This window comes from Salvelinus sp. IW2-2015, linkage group LG13, assembly GCF_002910315.2.
Source record: "Salvelinus sp. IW2-2015 linkage group LG13, ASM291031v2, whole genome shotgun sequence".
Lineage (NCBI taxonomy): Eukaryota > Metazoa > Chordata > Actinopteri > Salmoniformes > Salmonidae > Salvelinus > Salvelinus sp. IW2-2015.
In genome coordinates this window covers 33,571,737-33,594,338 of record NC_036853.1, presented here as the reverse complement: position 1 = coordinate 33,594,338, position 22,602 = coordinate 33,571,737, and the positions used below count along the sequence as shown (strand labels likewise).

General features: G+C 45.9%; 1 protein-coding gene and 1 long non-coding RNA gene across 2 annotated transcripts in view; one reads left to right on the top strand and one right to left on the bottom strand.

Moving 5' to 3' along the window:
- Positions 1 to 17,633, top strand: part of LOC111971362 (VWFA and cache domain-containing protein 1) — an 82,413-nt gene extending 64,780 nt beyond the window's left edge. Inside the window, 14 exon segments of the mRNA XM_023998104.2 lie at positions 3,613 to 3,781; positions 3,978 to 4,120; positions 4,619 to 4,800; positions 5,646 to 5,756; positions 6,357 to 6,479; positions 7,550 to 7,766; positions 8,101 to 8,261; positions 8,486 to 8,572; positions 12,165 to 12,281; positions 12,818 to 12,969; positions 13,350 to 13,511; positions 13,921 to 13,998; positions 15,122 to 15,223; positions 16,973 to 17,633. Of these exon segments, the coding sequence (XP_023853872.2) occupies positions 3,613 to 3,781; positions 3,978 to 4,120; positions 4,619 to 4,800; positions 5,646 to 5,756; positions 6,357 to 6,479; positions 7,550 to 7,766; positions 8,101 to 8,261; positions 8,486 to 8,572; positions 12,165 to 12,281; positions 12,818 to 12,969; positions 13,350 to 13,511; positions 13,921 to 13,998; positions 15,122 to 15,223; positions 16,973 to 17,214 (2,046 nt within the window). The 3' untranslated portion in view covers positions 17,215 to 17,633.
- Positions 17,634 to 18,440: 807 nt separating this feature from the next.
- LOC139028539 (uncharacterized) lies at positions 18,441 to 18,605 on the bottom strand. Its single transcript, XR_011480792.1, has 2 exons — positions 18,514 to 18,605; positions 18,441 to 18,472 (listed from the first exon to the last, which is right to left on the bottom strand). It is a non-coding gene; the product is annotated as an uncharacterized lncRNA (long non-coding RNA).
- Between the last annotated feature and the right edge of the window lie 3,997 nt (positions 18,606 to 22,602).

Here is a 22,602-nt window from a genome sequence, read left to right as displayed (position 1 = left end):
CCACCAGCCACTGTCAGGTAGATTTAAAAATCTCCAACCACTCAAATTGTTTAACAGACATAATATTTTCCCCCCGCTAAAATTACACTAACAAAACACACAAAAACAGATGAGCATGCGTTGTAATGTTTCTAAAACAATAAATGTATTACTAGTAAGAAGTAATGTGGTATATTGTTTCATTTTTTTTTTTTTTTTGCGACCTCAGCCATTTAACCAAAATATCACAAATTAGATAAAAATGTTCACCTGCACCTTTAAGGGCGGGAGGTTACCTGGTAACACGGCTTGGGAGTCATGTGCCTATGAGATGGAGTCTGACTAAAGGCTGCGTTGTCTTATCTTCGCTAGCAGTTGAAACTCAAACATTGAAAAACAACCTGGCTTGTGAACAAACAATGTCAATTAGCCAAGAAGCACAAGGACAAAGTCTCACTTCAGTAGACTTTAATTTCAAGAAAAGTAGACCAACTGTCATGCCTGTGCACAGCGCTTCTAAAAACCAATCTTTCAATCAGCTCTTCACGTGCGCACAACCTAGCCAGGYAGTGTTGCAGCTTGAGGTGGGATAGGCTATAGGATTCGTAGTTCTTTTGAYGTTGTGCGATTCATTTACCGGCTGTGAAACAAAACGGCAGAAATACTTTGAAAACAGCKACTACGGCATTTATTTGACTATACATKGTAATCATACTTGACWATTTTTTTTATTCACAAGTGTGAGTGAAATGCTCGCACTGTGGAGTCCTGACGACCCGCCAACGTGACCGGCTGGTAAAATGGACATCTTACCCCTGGTGTTAATTTTAAGCCCTGCTTGTAACCAAAACCTTATACGAAATATGTTGAATGTGTACCTTTGAAACAACGTCAGATCTTCAACGTTACATCCACTATCAGAAATAGACTATAGGCTGGGCAGCACCTCCTACTGGAGATTTGATCCATCTACATGCTATTCGTTTGGTCTCCCATCCAGGGTTTAAAACCAAACCTGGTTAGCTTTATTTGTCACTGACTACTACCAATGTGCTATGGTGAGGATGATTATTGAGAGATCTCTTGTCTAAATACACTGAGTGTACAAAACATTAAGAACACCTTCCTAATATTGTGTTGCATCCAGAGTGACATTTGATGTATTTCCCAAGCTAAAGCAGATATCATACAGCAGGTTTTTAAAGGACACAAGAGTTTAGTCTGCTTCGTGTTTTCATTTTTGCCGTTGAAAAATATCACGATACTGGTATCGTCACAGCCCTAGTCAAAGTTCTGTGGAGATCTTCACAAATAATMTAATAATCTGTGCAGAATCTCGAACAGCACTGATCACTTGCACTATGTACTTTTTTATGTCATCTCAACTGCAATCCATGTCGTTTGGTTGTGCTATTAGATGAAGCACAGTGGTAACACATTTAAGTTGTATGAATACAAAATGTCTGACATTAGATTCCCATTTGATCTTTTTTTGTGCTTCTAAATGGCTGAAAGCGCAGTGGTAATACACTTCGATGACCACTAAACAAGCAATCAGACATTGCTTTTCCATTGGAATTTGGTTGTGCTTTCAGATGGTTGAAATCATAGTGTGATAACACATTGGGAATTCAACAAACTTCTGGTGGTCTTTTTGAGCGAATACAGGTTGAAATCTCATTTGAACAACTCAAACGAACATTAGCAAAATGTCCATGTTGAAATGTGGTGTGACCAGTGGAATACAAGACCAAGACTCCCCCTTGTTATGTATATCAAAATGAACCTTTACCAGTTGAATGTAGACACAAATGTATGAATATATTAAACATTTTATGAAATATTGTAAAAAATATATATATATATATATATATATATATATGTAATGCAACAATATACATGTGCCTATACGGCCGATCCACTTTTCTGGACACTGGATTTTAAAAAGACACTCCAGGACTATTCACAGAAACAACAGAAACACTTCTCTTTCTATCTAAAGAAAACAGTGCCGTGTATGAGAAATGCATTTCAGTGTATGTTTTCTAAGAGAATCTTCGCTAGAACACATAATTTAAGAGATCAACAATTGCTTCAGTAAAAGTATGAAGAATACATCTCAGAACAAGCACACAAAATGTGGTGAATGCACAAGCTTCCGAAGCTAAGATATGATCCGTCACGTCCACAACCGTTATGGATGYTAAGGGCACCAGAATGCCGGGAAAATAAGGAAAAAGAAGGATACTGACAATGAAAGGAAAAACAAATTATAGACCATAAAACCTTGATCAAAGTTAGCTTTACAGAGAATTTCAAGAGCTGAAAAACATTTCCTGAAAAAACAGTATGAATGTTACATTGCCTGTCCCAGCCACCCCTCTATCTTTACAGGACCGTGGAACACGCAAACAAAACTCAACACTTCAATTTGGTCTGTATTGTATCAATAACATCAACTTCATAACTAAAAGTGGGGCACAGCTGTGAGTGGAAAAATGAGCTCTTTTCTAAATGTCATGAATGTAATGGGGCGGCAGGTAGCCTAAATGGTTAGAGCGTTGGGCCAGTAACCGAAAGGTTGCTCGATCGAATCCCCGAGCTGACAAGGCAGTTAGCGAATCCCCTGAACAAGGCAGTTAACCCACTGTTCCTAGGCTGTCATTGTAAATAAGAATTTGTTCTTAACTGACTTGCTTAGTTAAATAAAGGTAAAATGGTCAAAATTCATGCAATTTCCTACAGCATACGGGTAATTATAAAAGTGGTTTCATTTGGAAATTACTAACTTTATTTGATCATGCTCAGGTTGACCTTCCTGTCTCTATATTTTTTGTCAAGGTCAGCGTKAAAAGGATAACTTTGCTTAGGAATGTCTTGTTGTACCAGAGATCCTAAACGGTTCTGGTGTGCCGCAGCCTCCCAGACAGATCCACTCCACGTGGTTCATTGAGAAAATGTGGACGAGGCCAGGCGAGTCGTACGCGGCAGTCGCTCTTGTCTGTTGCTGGCGCCGTCGTTACGCACAGCACATTTCTCTATCTCATTGGCGGCAGTGCTGGGAAAGGACCGCCTGTTCGCGTGTGTGTACACTCGTGCGGCAGGGTCATAAAACACTCGCGGTGACATCTGACGGTAAACACACTTGAGGAGAAGCCGGACAGGAGTAGGAGTGTGTCATGTCTGAGTTCTAGAGTTTCTAAACCACAAGTTCAGATCAGTCGTATCTTATCAATGGATTGAAGAAATCTCATAGGAAAATATGTGTTTTTTTTTTACTTTATTGAACTAGGYAATTCGGTTAAGAACAAATTCTTATTTACAATGACGGCCTACCGGGGAACGGTGGGTTAACTGCCTTGTTCAGTGGCAGAAACACAGTTTTTTTTAAACTTTGTCAGCTCGGGGATTCGTACCAGCAACCTTCCGGTTACTGGCCCAACGCTCTAACCACTAGGCTACCAAGCTGTGCCTCTGCTCTGTACGTCTCTATTCTAAGTCGAAGCTCCTACACAAAACGGCCATCCTGTTCTCCCTCCACCTCTCTCCGTCCCACCCGGTGTCTATATTACACTGCTGTGTCTGTGCACCAGGGATGGCCCCGTTAACACATGGACCCCTTCCTCTCCCCAGGTCCAGGACACATCGTTCATCCTGTGCATAGTGTACGTCCAGCCAGAGATCCCAGTGAAACACCTGAAGAACCTGAACACTGCTCCCAGCTCCAAGCTGCTCTATCACCGYCTGGACCTGCTGGGACAGCCCTCCTCCTGTCTGCACTTCAAACAGCTGGCCACCGTCGGTAAGAACCAAGGCTAAGGCCATACAGTCAATGACTGGGGCAGAGGAACCCAGGCTAGAGGCAGAGGTTGCATTTGAAAGATGATGCCGGCGGCTGTTTTTAGCGTTCTTTGTCTCACAGCTTGCTAATGTTTGTAGAACTGTAAGTCGTTATTCATTTTTGTCTCTCTCTCCCTCTCTCTCTCACCGTCTCTCAGAGAGCCCTACGGTGATGCTGTCTGCAGGGAGTTTCTCCTCTCCCTACGAGCACCTCAGTCAGCCAGAGACCAAACGCATGGTGGAACACTACACAGCCTACCTCAGTGACAACACACGCCTCATAGCCAACCCTGGCCTTAAGGTACACACACACACACACACACACACACCAAGTTATGTAAAGGTATTGGTAAATGGGGGGGAAACGGTGAAGTTCCTGTCAATATGCTAGTCGTTTAACAGTAGGGACCGCCTTAGAGCGATGCGGCGGCAGTATCGAGACGCCATCAAACAGACATCTTCCCGGGAAAGACTCGAGAGCCAGCGCACACTAGCGAAAGCCACCAAAAGAAAGGAAATTAACTGCCGCTCAAGTCTCTTTCTTACACTTCTCTCTGTGTCTTTAAGGAGAAGCTGGAGAAAAGCTCCATGTTTTTGGCAAGCTGTGTGCATAGCGTTCTCAGCCCCTCTCTGTAACGGGGTGGGGGGAGAGACTGAGAGACTCTCGGTAAAGGGTGAGGGGGGAGAAGAGTATCTGAGATCCTGAGCCGGGCTTAAAGAGAGAGCTCGGCTCCTCTCCTCTCTTCCCAGGCCCATCTAAACGAAACCCTGCCATGTCCCTCTTTGTCCCCCCCTGCAGTCGTCGGTCAGGAACGAGGTGATGGCGACCAGTCACGTCACAGATGAATGGATGACACTCATGGAGATGAGTAGCCTCAACTGCTACATTGTGCGCCGTTACATAGCAACGCCCAATGGGGTGCTGCGGATTTACCCCGGCTCGCTAATGGACAAAGCCTTCGACCCAACCCGGAGACAATGGTGAGGTTTATTTAGGGGGGTGGGGGGGGCTGCTTTGAAATAATTCYAGACTCCTAGAGAGGGATAGAAAGTTATGTCCTACTGCACAGCGTTTTGGCCCGGCTTAGTACACAACTTTCTCTGTTTTCAGTTAAAATGATTGAATTTGTACGGAAAAGTTTGAATCTACTAAAACCCTGCGTTTCACACTTTTCATTTTGCACGGCAGTTGTAGAGTAGGCCGTTTCTATATTTTCACCCTGGAATGTTCCGGTAGGAATGTTTGTCAGTCAACTTTTCTTCCCCTCTTTATTTTCCCACGTCTTCAGTTAGTACGGAACCCACCATGTATCGTCGTGGAATTAGCATGTCGCATCAACTTGTTTGTTTTGACCTGACCCTGCCCGCCAACCTCCTTAACTGACCTTGATGACGCATACAGGTACCAGCACGCTGTAGCCAACCCAGGCCTCATCACCTTCACTGACCTTTGACCCATACAGGTACCAGCACGCTGTAGCCAACCCAGGCCTCTCACCTTCACTGACCTTTGACCCATACAGGTACCAGCACGCTGTAGCCAACACGCCTCATAACCTTCACTGACCTTTGACCCATACAGGTACCAGCACGCTGTAGCCAACCCTGGCCTCATCGCCTTCACTGACCTTTGCCCATACAGGTACCAGCACGCTGTAGCCAACCCAGGCCTCATCACCTTCACTGACCTTTGACCCATACAGGTACCAGCACGCTGTAGCCAACCCAGGCCTCATCACCTTCACTGACCTTTGACCAATAAGGTACCTGTTAACGCTGTAGCCAACCCTGGCCTCATCGCCTTCACTGACCTTTGACCCATACAGGTACCAGCACGCTGTAGCCAATCCAGGCCTCATCACCTTCACTGGGCCTTACCTGGATGTGGGCGGGGCTGGCTACGTGGTCACCATCAGCCACACCATCCACGCCTCAAGGTACTTTGTTTTGGGCCCTTCAAAGAATTACACGATACAGTGAAAAATAGCGCGTCGGCATTTCAAGCTGTACAAGTGGCCTGCACATAAAGGCGCAGTGTGAAATGGCGTCCAGAGACTGAAGTTTTATTAGTTCATCTGCATGTGTAGTTACTGTGTAATCTCTGTGAAGGCTGTAGACTGGAGGCAACGCTAACACAGGCTGCATGTTAAGATGTGTATTTATATTCTGTTTATCTTTAAGACACACACACACACACACACACACACACACACACACACACACACACACACACACACACACACAGCTCTGATAATGCAGGCGCAGTGTGTGTAGGTGTGTGTGAGCGTGAGCACATGTGGTTGGTATCACCTTAATTGGGGAGGCCGGGCTCACGGTAATGGCTGGGGGCGGAATATGTGGAACGGTATCAAACACATTCGCGCCGTCCCAGACACATTGTGAGCCGTCCTCCCCTCAGCAGCCTTCACTGGTTTGTGGGGGTAGGTTTGCATCCACAAGCAGGGAAGGGAGGTAGAGAACATGAAATGTGTACCGTTTTTAATAACTGTTCTCTCCTCTCCGGTCTCTCGGTGCAGTTCTCAGATGGCCTCAGGGTATGCGGTAGCCGTGATGGGCATAGACTTCACCCTGCGTTACTTGTACAAGGTTCTGCTGGACCTGCTACCCATCTGCAACCAGGACAAGGGCAACAAGATCCGGTACGTCATTCTTTGAGGGCTCCTTCTCTCCCGTCGTTAAAGGTTTGCGGCTATGCCTGATAGGGCTGCTGAGGGATGACCCACTGGTGGCTTTGTTTTTTTAAGACTCTGAATCAAGCGAATCTGATTTGAATGGCTCGTAATACTTAGTTCGCCAGGATCCCAGCATCCCCTCTGCTCAGCGGGAGACACCATATGAAGAGACTGGCGGAAGTTCTCTGTTGTGGTCCAGAAATAAACTCTATGCTGGTTAGAAGAGGCGGAGAGGGAGGGAGGGAGAGAGAGAAATGGAGACAAAAGGAGATAAGCTGATTATAATTGCATTCCAGAGACATCCTGTTACGTTAGATGCTGCTGCATTCTCCCTCTCTCTCATTCTCTTTTCAGTCTCTTTCCCTCTCCCTCCTTTCCTCTCACTCCCTCCCTCTCTCGCTCTCCCTCCCTCTCTCTCCCTCCTTCTCCCTCCCTCTCTCTCCCCCATCCTCCCTCTTTCTATACCTCTCTCTCTCTCTCTCTCTCTGAGTCTTGGTGTTCAGTGGTTCATGTGTAACAGGATTAACCCAGGGTAAGAGGACTGGGGTCTGGCTGGGGTCGGTTGGCGTTGAATGGGTTTGGATCAGGCAATATGGGGTAATTTAGGGCTCAGGGGGACTTGGTTGGGGTTGATTTGTGTTTGGCTCAGGCAGGATGGGGTAATATGGGGCTCAGGAGGACAATAGAATGAGCTGAGCTGGAGTCTGGCCCATGTGGCGCTCTTTACCCCCAGATCCTGCTCTTTCTCCCTCGAACACCACCCCCCTCTCTCTTCTGACTTAACACTGCTCTCTCTCTACCACCCCCCCCTCTCTTCTGATTTAACCCTGTTCTCTCTCTCTACCACCCCTTCTCTTCTGACTTAACACGGTTCTCTGCCTTCTACATCCACTCTGGGTTCTATTGTGTTGAAGTCAGATGGGTTTCAGTGGGCATGTGGTCCCGTTTTTTGGCTCAAGTGCGTTAAGTCAAATTCATTGTACTGTTCAGTAAAAGGAATGGTACTTGAACTGGAGTTTCTCTCTCTGTGTGTTTAGGTGTTTCATCATGGAGGACAGGGGTTACYTGGTGGCCCACCCCACCCTCATCGACCCGAAAGGCCACGCCCCCGCCGAACAGCAGCACATCACCCACAAGGAACCGCTGGTGGCCAACGACATCTTGAACCACCCCAACTTTGTCAAGAAGAACCTCTGCAACAGCTTCAGTGATCGTACAGTCCAGCGCTTCTACAAGTTCAACAGCAGTATCATTGTGAGTGGATGGGTTATGACGCGGTCACTGAGACTAGGTTAGCGACACAAACGGGAGAGTGCGAGCCCAGTTCGACTGCTAGATAGATGCACACTGTGTTGTCCTCGTAAAACCACTTTGTCCGGGCCGATTATTCTAACATGTGTAATATTTATCAGTGTCATAGCCCCACCAAGTGGTGGGAAATAATATAGCAGGCGCACTGTTGCTTTCTCAGAAGAAAGAACAGCAAAATACTGTAGACCCTTGGTGCTTTCCTCGTAAGAGCCATTTGATAAACCATAGTAKAGTAGCATATTTTCTTTCTCTCACTGTATCCATCGCCTTCACTCAGGGTGACCTGACCAACCTCGTCCACGGGAGCCACTGCTCCAAGTACCGTCTGACCCGTATCCCAGGGACCAACGCTTTCGCCGGCATCGTCAACGAGACGTGCGATTCGCTGGCTTTCTGTGCCTGCAGCACCGTGGACCGCCTCTGTCTCAACTGTCACAGGTCAGGACACGGTCACAGGACACAGAGTTGCAAAGGAGATGAGCTGCGGTGGTTTTCTTGTTACTATGAACGAGTGATTTATCTGTGTAAATAGTTGTATGAACAGGGTGGAATAGTACGCGTTACGTTATTTAAACTCTATCCATTTTCTTTTTGTTGAATCATCTCTGTAGATAATGCAATTCTTTTTGAAAAACGTTTTTAAAGTCTGACTTTTGCTGCAGGATGGAGCAGAATGAGTGTGAGTGTCCATGTGAGTGCCCCCTGGAGGTCAATGAATGTACTGGCAACCTTAGCTACGCTGAAAACAGGTGAGTGCTAGGATCCATAATTATGGTTCTGTATTGCGTAGCCTACCACCAACAACAGTTACAGTCCTGCATGTTTAAAAAATAAAGAGATGTGTGTGTGTGTGTACTGTATATGTGCCAACTCTTTAGTGCCTGCAGACTCTTTAGTGGCTCTTAGTCAACATCGTTCTACCAGGCTGTCTGTTTGTCATGAGAATCAAATAGCTGTGATTGCTCAGGTACCCCAATGGTGGAACAAGCTTCCCCCGAATGTCAGGACACATCCCGAAAACCTACCTTTTCACAGTGTCTCTCTCCGCAAAAAAAACAATTGTCTTTTGGTCAGTGCTAGCCTGGATCCCTGGGACGTCCCTACCCTAAACCCTTACCTAACCATTCCCCTGACCGTTTTACATGTCAACTTCAATGGGGTAAGGATATCCCAAGGATCCCGGATAGCRTGGACCCTTGTCTTTTCCTGCTTGTACTGACTTTGCTGATAACTACTTTTACTGAGGTAAAATGTGCTTGCAGTGACTGTGATATGTGGTTATCTCACCTAGCTATCTTAAGATGAATGCACTTAACTGTACGTCGCTCTGTATATACAGTACAATCGGAAAGTATTCAGACCCCTTGACTTTTTCGAAATTGTTTGTTATGTTCACAGCTTTATTATTTAAAAAATGTCCCCCTCATCAATCTACACACGATACCCCATAATGACAAAGCAAAAACAGGTTTTTAAACATTTTTGGAAATGTATTAAAAAAATACTTTTAATATCACATTTACATAARTATTCAGACCCTTTACTCAGTGCTTTGTTGAAGCACCTTTGGAAGTGATTACAGCCTCGAGTCTTCTTTGGTATGACGCTATCTGCATGGCACACCTGTATTTGTGGAGTTTTTCCCATTCCTCTCTGCAGATCCTCTCATGCTCTGTCAGGTTGGATGGGGAGCTGAGCGCTCTGGAGCAGGTTTTCATCAAGGATCTCTCTGTACTTTGCTCCGTTCATCTTTGCCTCGATCCTGACTAGTCTCCCACTCCCTGCCGCTGAAAAACATCCCCACAGCATGATGCTGCCGCCACCTACGCCACCTGAAGGGATGGTAGCAGGTTTCTCAGACGTTGCGCTTGGCATTCAGGCCAAGGAGTTCAATCTTGGTTTCATCAAATCAATGTATTTGTCATGTGTGCCAATACAACAGGTACAGTGAAATGCTTACTTACAGGCTCTAACCAATAGTGCAAAAAAGGTATTGGGTGAACAATTTGTAGGTAAAGAAATAAAACAACAGTAAAAGCCAGTGAAAAATAAAAGTAGCGAGGTTACATACAGACACCCGGTTAGTCACAGCTGATTGAGGTGGTATGTACATGTAGATATGGTGTAAGTGACTATGCATATATGATGAACAGAGAGTGCAGTAGCGTAAAAAGAGGGCTGGCGGGTGGTGGACACAATCAGATAGCCGTTAGCCAATGTGTGGGAGCACTGGTTGGTTGGGCAATTGAGGTAGTATGTACTTGAATGTATAGTTAAAGTGACTATCATATATGATAAACAGAGTAGCAGCAGTGTTTAACAGACGTGGGTTTTGGGGGGGGCACACAGTGCAAATAGTCCGGGTAGCCATTTGATTACCTGTTCAGGAGTCTTATGGCTTGGGGGTAAAAACTGTTGAGAAGCMTTTTTGTCCTAGACTTGGCACTCTGGTACTGCTTGCCATGCRGTAGTAGAGAGAACAGTCTATGGCTGGGGTCTTTGACAATTTTTAGGGCCTTCCTCTGACACCAGAGAATCCTGTTTCTCATTCTCTGAGAGTCTTTAGGTGCATTTTGACAAACTCCAAGCGGGCTGTCATGCATTTTATTTGAGGAGAGGCTTCCGTCTGGCCACTCTACCATAATGGCCTGATTGGTGGAGTGCTGCMAAGGTGGTTGTCCTTCTGAAAGATTCTCCCATCTCCACAGAGGAACTCTAGAGCTCTGTCCGTGTGACCATTGGGTTCTTGGTCACCTCCCTGACCAAGGCCCTTCTCCACCGATTGCTCAGTTTGGCTTGGCGGCCAGCTCTTGGAAGACTCTTGGTGGTTCCAAACTTCTTCCATCTAAAAATGGTGGAGGCCACTGTGTTCTTGGGGCTGCAGCATTTTTTGGGGCCCCCTTCCCCAGATCTGTGCCATGACACAATCCTGTCTTAGAGCTCTACAGACAATTCCTTCATCCTCATGGCTTGGTTTTTGCTCTGACATGCACTGTCAACTGTGGGACMTTATATAGACAGGTGTGTTCCTTTCCAAATCATGTCCAATCAATTGCATTTACCACAGGTGGACTTCAATCAAGGATTATTTTTGTTGTTGTTGTACTTTTACCCTTTTTTCTCCCCAATTCCTTGATATCCAATTGGTAGTTACAGTCTTGTCCCATCTCTGCAACTCCCCTATGGACTCGGGAGAGGCCTTGGTCGAGATCCATGCGTCCTCTGAAACATAAACCTGCCAAAACTCCTTAACTCCTTCTTGACACACTCCTTGCTTAACCCAGAAGCCAGCCGCACCAATGTGTCGAAGGAAACACCGTACAACTGGCAACCCGGGGTCAGCTTGCAGGCGTACAGCCCGCCACAAGGAGTCGCTAGAGCACGATGGGATAAGGAAATCCCGGCCGGCCAAACCCCTAACCCGGACGRYGCTGGACCAATTGTGCGCCGCCTCATCGGTCTCCCGGTCACGGCCGGCTGTGACACAGCCTGGGATCGAAYCCGGGGCTGTAGTGAAGCCTCAAGCACTGCGATACAGKGCCGTAGACCACTGCGCCTCTCGGGAGGCCCGACTCCAATCAAGTTGCAGAAACATCTCAAGGATGATCAATGGAAACAGGATGCACCAGAGCTCAATTTCGAGTCTCATTGCAAAGGGTCTGAATACTTATGTAAATAAAGTAATTCCTGTTTTGGCTTTGTCATTATGGGGTATTGTGTGTATTTTGCTGGAAAAAAACACATATTTTATATATTTTTTTAGAATAAGGCTGTAACGTAACAAACAGTGGGGAAAGTCAAGGGGTCTGAATATTTCCAGAGGCACTGTTAAGCGTCTGTTATTTGACTAAATGTAATACACACAYCGAGACCCCTGTCTTCAGTCAACCATTTCACTGTGTCTGCATCATTCCACTGACATACTCTACGTCTGGCTGGAGGGGGCTTTTTTGGGGTAAAAGAAATGGAGGAATGTGTGGTGGATAGAGGGGGTGCGTAGTCRAGATCACCCACAAAGCTATCGTTCTGCGGACAGTCCGGCGTTCATGTGTCGTGTTCCSTCTTTTGACCTTCGCTCTATAATGYGAGATTCTCCCTCAGTTGAGCTGTTGAAAGCGGTAGCCTAAATGATAGTTGTACTGTCATTATCCCTTTTTTGTCTTTTCCGTTCACGGATTGAACTGTTTCGACCACGCCGTTTCTCCACTTCATTAGTGTCTTTTCATTATTTGGCTTGTAAATTGCTGCCGTGGACCACGCGGTCGCAACGCCAGAAACGTATGACCGGTGACCGCGTGGTCCACGGTCATCGTGGTCTGACCACGTGTGGTTGTTCTTTAGGAATCCAAGCTGCGAGGTGCACCAGGAGCCCCTGTCTCTGACGGTGATGGACTCCAGTCTGCAGGACACCCTGCCCCAGTGCATCAACACCCGCTGCAGCCAGCGCTTCACCAGCAGGTAGAGCACACGCAGGGGTTTAACACTCTATTTKGGTCGTCCGTCTGTAGATGCTCTACAGACCATCAGTAACGTTTCAACTAACGATCTACTAATTCTAAACTTAGCCTTTACCCTAGGTCTTATTTTTAAACCTTACCCTAAACCTAACCCTAACCTTAGCAAGCAGTTGCTTATCCACATATAGTCTGTTGCTTATCAACAAAGTTTGTTGATAGTATGGCCATTTTGTAGAACATYTACAGATGGACTGTCCCAAAGAAAGTGTGACCCATTACAGCCCACATYACCAACCTGGGGGAACGACAGGGGGAGGAAATACTGTACCGGAGAATAAACTCTTTCATTTAGGCCTCACCTTTTGTCGTCTGTCGGTACATAGATGGATTAAATCATGTAGTGACGCTGATTTTAGAAGAGCAACGTTTCAGATTACAAATCATTTCCAAAAATAGATTTGCTGAGATTAACTGTGAAGGAAATCCCTTGCACGTCATAGACTTTATTAACTCTGACCTTTACTCTGTGATCCTCAGTGACTGTTTTGGCGTGCTGGACTGTGAGTGGTGCATGGTGGACAGTGATGGGAAGACCCACCTGGAGAAGCCTTACTGTGCCTTGCAGAAAGAGTGCTTCGGGGGCATCGTGGGGGCCAAGAGCCCTTACATGGACAGCATGGGGATGCTGGGTGAGTACACATAACCTTGCTGTCACGAGGTCATGCAAACAGAATGAGCTAGACTTTGTGGAATGATTTTTGATTTCCCACAGCTATGTGATAGTCCTCCAAGAAGAATATTTAGTTCACTTTAAGGCTCGGACAGACCGTGCAAGCATACTTGGCACCTCTGAAGAGAGTGTCGGAGGTCATTTAAAAACCTATTCTACATGTAGAAATGGGCGAACATGGCTGCCGTCAGTCGCCCACCGGCGGGTGGCCCCTATAACGCACCACGCTGACGGAAAATGAACGGCCCGCGCTGTGCAGACCGACAATTTGTCCGGTGAGTTTTCTCCTTTTATAGATGGAATGTAACCCTTCGCCCTTCTCTCCCCTCCCCCTTCCAGATGAAGAGGTGGTGTCTCTGAACATGATGAAGAGTGCCCCGGTTGGGCCGGTTGCCGGGGGTATTATGGGCTGTATCATGGTGCTGGTGTTGGCTGTCTACGCCTACAGACACCAGATCCACCGACGCTCACATCAACACATGTCCCCTCTGGCTGCACAGGGTAAGACACCGTGACATACTTAGGATGGCCGTCACCCAGAAACAACTGACTGTGTAGTTGGTGCATGCAAGTTGGACAACGTCGGTGACGCTAGTCGCCTTTTTGATTTTAGGTTTGATTCAAGTCTCATGCCTAGGAAATGTTATTGACATTCAAGACCACTTTGTGATTTGTCTAAGTCTGCWATGAAAGTACTCCCAACTCGAAGACCGTTATTGCGCCAATGTTGTCTGAGTGTCTTAGGTCTTAGTGTCGCTAGAGAAAGCTGCTACGGCTGCCGTGGGAATGATGTAAAATGAACGGCTGACCTTTCTAGACGCTGCAACATAGAGCCTCTTCTTAATGGTAGCATTGCTCATTATTAACACTGGCTAAAGAGAATCCATCGCTCTCTCCCTCCTTCCTACAGAGATGTCCGTCAGGATGTCTAACCTGGATAATGAGAGAGACGAGCGAGACGAGGACAGCCACGAAGACAGGGGGATCAGTAAGTACGCCATATACACCGAGTGGACAGAACGTTAGGAACGCCTTCCTAATATTGAGTTGCACCCCCTTTGGCCCTCAGAACAGCTTCAATTCTCGTCGGGGCGTGGACTCGACAAGGTGTCGAAAGAGTTCCGTAGGGATGCTGGCCCGTGTTGACTCCAACGCTTCCCACAGTTGTCATGTTGGCTGGATGTCCTTTKGGTGGTGGACCATTCTTGATACACACGGGAAACTGTTGAGTGTGAAAAACCCAGCAGYATTGCAGTTTTTGACAGGCGCCTGGCACCTACTACCATACCTYGTTCAAAGGCACTTAAATCTTTCGTCTTGCCCATTCACCCTCTGAATGGCACACAATCCAGGTTGCATTTGTCTCAAGGCTTAGAAACCTGTCTCCTCCCCATCATCTACACTGATTTGAAGTGGATTTAGCAAGTGACATCAATAAGGGATCATGGCTTTCACCTGGATTCACCTGGGTCAGTCTGTCCTAATGTTTTGTACGCTCGGTGTAGATTAGTGTCCGTGTGCTTTACCTCACCAATGGGTTCCATTAATAATAACAGTGTTCTGTAAGGTTGCAATCCTGAAAGGAACTCTTGGTGCACCCGTTAAAGGCACAATTCTTGATTAGTTTCTCGCTTGAAATGTACATTTTTTATTTCACCTTTATTTAAACAGGTAGGCAAGTTGAGAACAAGTTCTCATTTACAATTGCGACCTGGCCAAGATAAAGCAAAGCAGTTCGACACATACAACAACACAGAGTTACACATGGAGTAAAACAAACATACAGTCGATAATACCGTAGAAAAATAAGTCTATATGCAAATGAGGTGAGATAAGGGAGGTAAAGGCCATGGTGGCGAGGTAAATACAATATAGCAAGTAAAACACTGGAATGGTAGATTTGCAGTGGAAGAATGTGCAAAGTAGAAATATAAATAATGGTGTGCAAAGGAGCAAAATAAATAAATACAGTAGGGGAAGAGGTAGTTGTTTGACTGCTAAACCGCTATAAATATTGCATATTGCACCTCTAACTTGATTTGACCTTGTGTTCGCTAACCTTTGCCCTTGAGTTGACCTGTATTGTTGCCTTGTTGTTCCTCGTCTTGCAGTCAGTAACACCCGGTTCATCGCGGCGGTCATCGAGAGACACACCCACAGCCCTGAACGCAGGAGGMGGTACTGGGGACGGTCAGGGACGGAGAGTGACCACGGTAAGACCACAAGACGACCACAGAGGAAACGGGGCACTGTACTCCCCTTAAAATCACACMCGTTCTGGTTAAACGGGGAGAAGAGTGGGAGAACTCTGAAAACCCACATAGCAGATAGCACCCGCTGCCTTTGTTGTTCCCTCGCTTCCCCTCTGGAGACGAGTCTCTTTCTAGCTAGCGCCGGTTGTGTAACCACTGATCAGAGAGGGAAGTGAAGGAGGGAGAAGTGAAGGAGAGGCAGTTGAGAAACGGAGAGAGTGTGTAAGAAAGGGGGCGGAAGCAATTCAGGTCGAACGGCAAAGTGTTAAAAAGTTGCCGGTTCTTTTCCTCGGCTCAGTCGGAGGTGTCCTCCCACAGTCCACGCACTCACACAGCTGAAGGGTCTCTGTTACACTCTGAGAACACACACCACACTCACTCACAGTTTTAACACTCAAACACATTTTAACACTGTGTGTGTGTGTGTGGAAACACTGAGCTGGTATCTGTTGGTACACACGCCAGGGAATTGGAGGAGCATTTGGTGTTTGTTCGGGGTCAAGGATGTTGTCTAACAGCCTGCAGGCAAACAGACATCCTGCTATGGGCATTAGTAATTCAGCCTCTCTCTGTGTATTATGTCTTTGTGTAAGTTATTACTTCACTACTGACCTTTTTCACATCCTCCGTTCCAGTCCCGGTCTCTGTTCTCTCACAAAAAACTGACGACAACAGCAGTAGCACTGTCTGAAATGACTTCTCATCAGGAGATGGCAGGAGTTGTGGGTAGGAGAGAGGAGTTATATAGTCTGTGTCTTTCCTCTCCCCCGGATCCTATTGAACTTCCCTCTGACTGTTTTCGGAGAACATTTTGAAAGCCCAAATCCCATTCAGAAGCTCTGCTAGCAAGTCTATATCAGTACCTCTCTGTTTTCGCTTCGATAGATCCCGATAGACGCCTACCATTGCCCATCATCCACTCCAATCTACCTTCCACTACACTCAGCAAGTTTCTCGTCTTTTGACCGTTCTAGTGTTTTCTAAGAGTTGATGTTTTCTCTTTGGAGTCTAAAAGGGCCTGAGGGCTTGCTGAGTGTTGGGCGTTTGGCAGTTTCAGAGGCAGAGATGAGATGTACGATGTTGCAACGCCAATAATCTGCGGGGATTCAGAGGAGAGATGGAGGGATGGATGGATGGAGGAATAGATAGAGGCGTTGAAGATGGAGGGATTGATTCAAACGTGTAGGCGAGTCTCCCCCCCCCCCCTCTTGAATGCGCGCTCTTCCCCTCCACTGCGGGGGCACACCCCCCCCCCCTCTTGAATGCGCGCTCTTCCCCTCCACTGCGGGGGCACAAACTTTCCCTTAGCTCGCCCCTTCMAACCACCCCACGTGCAACGCACACCACTCGCTGCACGTACAGCTCTCTTTCTCCAGAGCTTTCTACAACGATAGAGATTTCACACGGATGTAATTAACGAGGCGTGGTGGCTAAGAATTGTGTTCCCTAGACTGTAATTATAGATCGCCGTAAGTATACTCTGGTGTGTAAAGTCTTGCTTATTTTCTTCAGACGTTTCTACTGCTCTGTCGTGGTACGCTGTTCAGATTACAGTAAGAGGCAGCGAAGCAATCGCAAGGCATCCAAGTTTGGGACACATCACTGTGCTTCTGTGTGCATGTGTCTGTGTTTTAGAATGTCTGTCTTGTATGTATGTATGTATGTATGTATGTAAATTGAATGTGTATTAACATGTGTTTGTCACATCAGGCTACAGCACCATGAGTCCTCAGGAGGACAGCGAGAACCCTCCCTGCAACAACGACCCCCTGTCGGCCGGCGTGGATGTGGGTAACCACGACGACGACCTGGACCTGGACACGCCCCCTCAGACGGCGGCGCTTCTCAGCCACAAGTTCCACCCGTACCGCCACCCCCCTTACCATCACCCGCTCCACACGCACCGCCTGCAGGCGGCCGTCACCGTGCACAGTGTGGACGCAGAGTGCTGATCCTAAACCTCCATTCCCCTCCCTTCCCCCCAGGCCTTGGCTCTCCTCCACCCCCACCGGCCCTCTTCCTCGACCTGGCTACGCCTCGCTACATTGGTGGGGCCCCTGACATGCAACGCTACCACTACCGTCACCTCCAGACTCCACCACCATGTAGGCTCCCACTGGGCCCAGCCAGGGTGAGGGGAGGTGGGCTGAGAGAGAATATGAGCAGACCCCCCCCCCCTCTCCCGCTGGAAGTTTCCTTGGAAGATCATACACTGTAGGAGGAACACTAGCCTCTGTAGCCCAGCAGAGCTCCACTCAGAACGGGGGGGGGGGGGGGGGATGAGACGCAGCTGCTGGCCTTATTCTAAAAGGGTCTGAACTTGTTTAAAAGTGTCAACAAAGGATCTACCATGTTTAAGAAGACAACAATTTTTTTTTTAAAGGAAGAATTAAAGGATTATTTTTCTACTATTTATTGAACCGGATTTGAGGTGGATCAGAGTAGAGACTGACCGTGTGGCTGGAGCTGAACTGAAAGGACTCTGGTCGCTAAGGTAACCAGAGTGGCTGATCATGGACCACAGTGAGCCTCTGCTGCACACTTCCCTCGCTTTCTGTCGAGGATGCATCGAGGAAGTGGTTATTCACGCTATCGTTTTGATTATTTTCAGTTGTGAAGATAAGCTCTTTGTGATGACTGGACGTGCTGAATAGAAGACATTGAGAAACCCACCCACTTGTCTGAACTAGATGTCGTACTCCGATCACCTGGCCTACCATCAGTCACTGGGGCTGCTGTATGACTGAATAAGCAATTGGCATGCAAGGACCCTGGCAGAATGACTCGGACACAGGAAGTACAGTGCCCATGCTTTGGTGCCCTGTTATCTGCCTGAAAAGAAAGGTATAATGAGGCTTGGTGGAATTGGTTGGTCTGTCTTCGGACCTCACACTGGCATCTGGACCTGGTGGACCAAGCTATGGCTCTCTCTGTCTCTATGCCTGAGTGGGACCTATTAGTGTTGAACAGAGGTGTGTGTGTGTGTGGGTGTGTGTGTGTGTGAGAGAGCTGTTATGGCTGCATCCATTATTCTGTTCCTTTTGTTGGTCCAATTAATTATAAAAACAGTCTTCTGTACACACTGCTTGTGCTACAGTCATGGTGTGTGTGTGTGGTGTGTGTACATCTGCTTGTGCTACAGTCATGTGTGTGTGTGTGTGTAACACTCTGCTTGTGTCTACAGTCATGGTGTGTGTGTGTGTGTACACTCTGCTTGTGCTACAGTCAGGTGTGTGTGTGTGTGTGTACACCTGCTTGTGCTACAGTCATGGTGTGTGTGTGTGTACACTCTGCTTGTGCGTGTGTTTGGTCTGATTGTAGGAAGGTGGTCAGAGCATCTCCATTGAAGGCATCTTATATGTTTAATTGTTTCCCCTATGACTGTGCTTTTTCAGTCATGCGATCCATGGTTTAACTGTTCCAAATCAAGTCATCATGATATTCATTTAGTTTGGGTAAAGAATGTCTGTTTTTTTTTCTTCTMCTGAACGAATAGTATAAAGTGTACATATGTTAAAATAAATATCACAAATAGCTATTAATGTGTTGTTACACTCCATATGTCTATGTTGAAAATGAAATATTGTGTGCTCAAAATGATGCTCAGATATTTGAGTATATTTTGCTATTTTTCAGCACATGGTATGGATCTGACTATACGCTGCGATTTCGATGTTATTAGGTCTACCTTTCTTTAGGTCCATATTGGATGGAAAACAGACTGACATTGTGGTATTTTACACACTTAAGTTGGAGAGCAATCGTCTTTAAAAGCCTCGTATTTTTATTACACTTAGGGGTCCAAATGTCACGGAAGACAATATCAATTGACAGGAAGAGATTTCATTTGCGACTACATTGGAACTTTCTCCCTGTTCGTTGAGTTGAGTTAGTTCTAGACAGGTTATGGGTCAATTTAATTTCGATTAGAAATGTTTTACCYGGTTACTTCCTGCAATAGAATTGACCCCAATGTCGCCTAACCCTAAAGCTGACATTATGGGATGTYGTGGTACTCTCCTCTCGATGTAGTTAAAAGCAGTCATTTGATTTAGTCACAATTAGCATCTACTGTCCTCTTCTTAACTACCACCACTGAAATCGTAGCACTGAACGTTACTCCTAACACGACACCGCTCTGGTGAATGTACTGATTCTGGAATGTCAGTGCATATTTCCTACTCAGGATGGTACCAAAGCATAAGTGGGTTTGGTTCTGGAAAAACATTTACTGAGTAGTGTTGCGAATAACTCTGTTTTTACATTCGTTTTTCTTTTTAGTTCCRTTGTAGTAATAACATTTTTAACAGGAGAGAGCATTAACAGTATTTACCAGCTGTTGTAAGCAAGTATAATTTTGTTTATACCGAACGCTATGAATTGTATTAATGTACTGAAGGAACTTCAATGTGTGTATATCATTCCTTTTTTTCCCAGTGTAACATATACAGTTATAATATGGAGATTTATTGCAATGTGAATGTGATAAAAAGTCAATTTTAAACCCCTTGCCTCTTTCAATGTGTTGTCCATTTACTATGCTACAGTTCACTGTGTACAATGTACTGCCTCAATATTACATTCACTCTGTACCATGTACTGCATCAATATTTCATTCACTCTGTACCATGTACTGCATCAATATTTCATTCACTGTGTACCATGTACTGCCTCTATATTTCATTCACTGTGTACCATAATGTATTACTCCATTCAATTCAACATAGTCATTTTAGTTTAGACAGCGGTCCTCTTAGTTCAGCAATAACATGACACCTTAAACACCACCCATGKCAGACACAATCACAGTACATGGCAGGCCTACAAAATGACACATTTTACTACTGGATCATCATGTTCTTAGGTCAGTCAGTGGGGCACCACGTCATGTCTGCCAGTACAGATACAGTAGGACTAACTGATGGAGACGACCTACTCCTCCATCCAGCCTCATCCTCAGTGTCCGGTCCAAATTGCTATGTGTCACCCACCCATATTTATTGTTGGATAAAAAMAAATCTTTAACCTTTATTTAACTAKRCAAGTCGGTTAAGAACAAATTCTTATTTACAACGACGACCTAGGAACAGTGGGTTAACTGCCTTGTTCAGGGGCAGAGCGACAGATTTTTACCTTGTCAGCTCGGGGATTGGACCTAGCAACCTTTCGGCTACTGGCCCAACTAGATTGGGTTGGGAAGGTAATTTAGGTCAACTGAAAGGTACGAGACAAAATGGCTTTTCAATCCCGGACGGCGTGTTTTAGCTAGCAGTTGGCCATGGTGGGGGGAGGTAGGGGAAGAGCTATGCATTGTTGCCTGAGAGCATCATTTATTTATCTGAATTGCCATATAGAGTTCTGTAACAAACAGCCTTGCAGCTTGAAGACATGTTTTGATGCGTGTAGATTTAAGAACATGCGCGTTTCATTATAGTCCGTCTCTTTTGGAGGTGGTGAATACATGTCCAAAGTGATGTTTTGGCGTCACTGWTTGGAAGGTATTTTTTATTTATTTAAATGATCAAAGTATAATGTATAGGTATATGAAAGTAGAGAGGTTGAGGAGGACATGCATAATGCATCAGTTATGAATAATGGGTGAATGCTCAAGTGGCATCCAGTCTGTCCTCTATTTAACCAGGTCTCTCCATATTTCGAAAACAAAGTTTCTCCTTCAGATGCAGAGAAGGACATGGTGAAGGTTTTTCCTTAATGACCATGGGTAGCAGGACAGGGGAAGTGGACCAGCTATAGTTCTGCAGTGCTAAAGGCTGGGCCAGGGCCATCAGGGAGAAGAGAGGAGCTCCACTCTGTCTCACTATTTCTCCCTCTCTCTGCCAGGGATCTGCTCGGGAATTAGAGCACGCTCACTGTTAYCAACTTTCCTCAGGCCATTATTCCATTCTGGGTGCACCCAAGGCGTTCCCAGCCAACTTGGGAGTAAGCATATTGTACACATGATCAAACAGGCCAGAATATTCTGAAGTAGGCCTATACCTATTTGCTTCCTGCTYCTTCTATTAATCTATGTGGTTTAGGGCCACCGGTTGAGGCTGATACCGTTACTAATTGTAACATCAGGGAACAGAGGGAAAGTTGTGTTGAAGGGTGTTGAGTAGATGAGAGYGGACTGTGGTCCTGCTCATGCATAATCCATTGCGTGATCTTGTTGAAATCCGTGATTTTCTGTTCTTCAAGCCCAGATATGTGCAAATGTATGGTGAGGACAACCATCCAGTGTCGTGGATTAAATGCAAGGAATGTCCAATGAGCGTGTAAATGTATGAAATGGATAGGTCTACAAATAAGTATTTTTCTTCTGGATCGAAAATTGAGATAACTGTTCCTCTTCCACTCCCACACACTCAGCACACACACGTACACACACACACACAGCTCCTTGCTCACAGCCCTTCAGGGTTCAAGGTTCTGTCCGCCTACATCACTTATACATGCCTCCCAGGTACTCGCTTTGCCCGCTCAGTCACTCGCTGACACCCACTCACAGGTCCCAACAAGCACTGAAATTTCCTCATGTCTTCTCATACTCCCACTCGGTGGAGCTGTGAATCATTCTCATAGCAGTTCAACCCAGCACCCCCATCCCCATTTGTATCATTGTACCTATGTCGTTGGTTTGCCTGCCTTGCCTTTTACATGTGCAAAGAATCTCTGATTCGCATTGGTGAACACAGGGACAGACTTTGACGAGTTTAGGATGAGGGGAGATACAGTGTATGCGTGCATGTCTAAATGAGAGAGAGACAGAAAAATAGATGAATTCATTGTTCTCTTGAGGGGAGTTTATGTTGTTTATCACTGCTTTGAATGAATTATGGCTGTCCATTATCTTGTTACTGACAAGCATCACCGACCATCATTTCAGAGAAAACACTGTTCTCAGCGATTCACGTCTTCCAATTTGTCAGTATATTGAGACGTCATTCTGCAGGTAGGCACACATACAGTACAGTTTAGAGAATGCTCTCATTTAAGCTCTCTTGTTATAGCCTGTATCCCTGGAATAGGCCTATTATTCCACTCACCCTCCCGTCAGACATTAGGTGGGTTAGTTTSATTTACTGTATGTATGCATAAATGAGGTATGGTTCCGCTTCAGTCTAAAGCCTGTCATTTAATTTACCAGTTGCGTGCAGGATTTTTCCATCCCTTAATTGTGACAGTGYGTATAGCCCTACATATATAGCTGCCAAAAATCTCACGAGGAAAAAGGATCATATCTATTTTGGATGATTTTTTTTTTTTCATCCCTTTTTATAAACATAATTGTGCTGTAAATATTTCCTAAGTGGGTTGCAATGTGTAAATTAGGATCTGAG